Source organism: Trypanosoma equiperdum (assembly GCF_001457755.1).
Source record: "Trypanosoma equiperdum strain OVI genome assembly, contig: ctg_862, whole genome shotgun sequence".
NCBI lineage: Eukaryota > Euglenozoa > Kinetoplastea > Trypanosomatida > Trypanosomatidae > Trypanosoma > Trypanosoma equiperdum.
The window spans coordinates 59,056-61,908 of record NW_027124823.1 but is presented as its reverse complement, the minus strand read 5'-3'; the positions used below and the strand labels follow the sequence as shown (position 1 = coordinate 61,908).

The 2,853-nt window shown below is 45.8% G+C and overlaps 2 protein-coding genes across 2 annotated transcripts; both read right to left on the bottom strand.

Moving 5' to 3' along the window:
* Positions 1-222: 222 nt before the first annotated feature.
* TEOVI_000406500 (uncharacterized protein) lies at positions 223-1,161 on the bottom strand (the record flags this gene model as incomplete). The annotated part of the gene is made up of 1 exon (XM_067226879.1): positions 223-1,161. The coding sequence occupies one exon, from the start codon at positions 1,159-1,161 to the stop codon at positions 223-225; it is 939 nt and encodes a 312-aa protein (XP_067082980.1).
* Positions 1,162-1,513: 352 nt separating this feature from the next.
* On the bottom strand, positions 1,514-2,302 carry TEOVI_000406400 (uncharacterized protein; the record flags this gene model as incomplete). The annotated part of the gene is made up of 1 exon (XM_067226878.1): positions 1,514-2,302. One exon carries the CDS (start codon positions 2,300-2,302, stop codon positions 1,514-1,516), a length of 789 nt encoding a protein of 262 aa, XP_067082979.1.
* Between the last annotated feature and the right edge of the window lie 551 nt (positions 2,303-2,853).

Below are 2,853 nucleotides of genomic sequence, written 5' to 3'. Positions count from 1 at the left end.
AAACAACAAGGATTATTTGGCATCATCCCTGTTCACAACTGAAGTTGTGATGTCAACTCTCCTTGCAGTGGTAATACGCAAAAAGTCTTAGCGAAAGTATTCCGCAGAAAAATTTTTACGAAGCGCGATAATTGAAGCGATAGTTGCGTTTCATGATTACACAACTGCTTTAAGTTGTGGCACCTATTCTGTATTTTCATTTGCGTCTCATTTTCTTTTTCTTTACTTGCTCAACTCAGAACACCTGAAGTATTGTGTCGCTTCTTCTAAGAGTGTAGCTGCATTGTTTGATGTTATACCTTTCAGCCCTCTGCGAAGACTATCGACGCTGTCACACCATGGTGTGGCATTTAACTGCATGAGAAGCGGAAGCTTCCGTGCTGTACTGCTTTTCCACAATTTCAACTTTTCCTGTTCTTGAAGTTCCGTGTTTAATGCATTTAGCAGTCCTATCGTTGCCGCATTTACTTCGGCTAGCGGTGTGACATCGGTATTGCCGTCTATCGGTTGTGCAAGATCGTCTGTATATAGCTTATAGCGATTTATAATGAAGTCAGGCTTTATTGTTTTGAGCATAAACTGAGTGTTCGTCCTACATCCAATGGCAAGAATGCAAAGGGCACGCACCGCCGTGTCGTACGGCAGAACGCCACTAATTGCCTTCTCAATCACACCCTTGCATAAAAGCTCCGACTCAAAGCGATCGTCACTTCTTTTTGCGGTTTCGTGGGCGTCTGCACTGCAAACAAAGAGATTCCTGTGCAAATTACACCAACTGTCGAATAAATCTGCAATGTAAAAATAGGGTATATCCTCTGAAATGTGCTCTTCTAACCAGGAAATCTGTCCTGGAACTTCGCATTCCCCCAGCAGCTGTTCAAACGTCCACCGCGCCTCGGCAGCGGAGCCGCTGCCATACCGTTCAATGATTTCCTCCAATACCTCTTTCTTATAGCCGTATTTCTCGCTGAACGACACCGGTAAAATCCACTCCTGAAGGAATAAATGAAGTTTAAGTGTCCCTACGTGCAGGGCCCGAAGGTTCGCTTCACTAATAAGTCCCTTGTCCTCAACGAAACCTAAGCCACACCAACCGGCAGTAAAGCCCCCTACAAGAGATAATACACCTTTCCCTGTGACATACAACGACCTAGGCGACATATTGAATTTCTAATAAATGAATATGACGTGTGAAGCGCGATAGGAAAACACACTCGAAATCTTACATGAAACAGACGAAGAAGGGGGAAAGTGCTGAAAGAGCCTCTCGTGCACTACACCGCTTCCACAAAATAACTAAACCAGCACCGGCTATGCCCCATGCATACATTTGCCCCAATTTCACCTCCAACAACCCTCGTCGCAGTATTTCGTGATGGTTTGCGGAATACACGGTCAATCCTGTACGCACCGGTTTAAAGTTTGCTACTTCTGCGAAGGGAGGGAGAGAAAAAAACAAAACAACCTCCTTCAACTGATCATCAAAGTGAAGAGAGGTTACGTGCATGTAGCGCTAACGAGTAATCCTTTTTGCCAGCATCACTGCAAGCAGCAGAAATAGTAATCTTCTCAGGACACCGAAAATTGGGTGGCTTTGCTTTTCTTGTTTCCGGTGCCTGGAGGGTCTGCGGCGGGTACCTGACACAGCGCTTTCTCTGCTGGAGTCGGTGCCCTTTGGCAGCTCCACCCATCTACCCGCCTCGTCCATATACATACCAGATTTCAGTTTATTGTACTGTTGACTCATGCCAATGTAATTTCCCATAAACTGAAGCGCACTCCCAAACGTCATTTGAATGACACCCGCAAACATCCCGCACATCTCCAAAAGACGCCCTACGAGCATGAAAGTCATTTGACTGCGCTGAAAGTCTTCTGACATCCCCATGCCGTACATACCAGGCATACCTAATCCACCATATAAGCCACCCATTCCTAAGCCTCCGTACATGCCAGGCATGCCGAGACCTCCATAACCCATTCCTAAGCCTCCGTAGCCCATGCCGAGACCCCCATAACCCATTCCTAAGCCTCCGTAGCCCATACCAGTGTTGTAGCTGTTCGCATATTCATTATTGTTGTTGTAGCGATTCGTTTGATCCACCGTGTTTACTGGCATAGCATTTTGAGAAGTACCCGCTGTTCCAGGTGCCGTGACTAGAGCATTAGAAGGTGGTGAAGTGCCCACCGGGCTCAGGGGTTGCTGTGCTAGTGAAGTGGTGGACGGCAGTTCACCGCTTGGCAGCGGGTTCTGTGCGGCCACTCCACCATTTCCTTCACTGACAGGAACTGCTGCCGACATCTGTCGTTTCCCTTACTTTACTTTCACTTGCTCTTATTTCTCTGATTGAGTTACCCCACCTGGTCGTTGAGGGTTGAGAGAATCAAGCGAATGGATACCTATTAACCCTGCAAAAATATTCCAAGGTGTGCTCACTTTTCGAAGTAAAGTTAACAATGACAATAATTAAATAACAATAAAAGAGACCATAATAACACCAGAAAAGAGGAAAATGGAGCAACAAAACCGCACGGTTACCTCTCTCAAGTGAATGTGGCATACAGATTTCATTTCTCCCAACTCCTTTCACGAAATAGGGTATGGTCATTCGGGATGTTAAAACCACTCTCGTATTACGTAACAATAAATTAAAAAAACTTAATGTATCTCACTTCCCCCCTCGACAACCTCTCTGTGGGAGAGGGGGTGTATTTTTACCCTTCTCTTCCCTCCATCACACACACCGACTCACTTTTCCTTGATGTGGTTGCTTTCCTTGTCTTTACACCTACCTACCTCCCCCTCCACCGCTTTGCCCAAGAAGAAAACAGAACAAAACATTTAAATGTTAC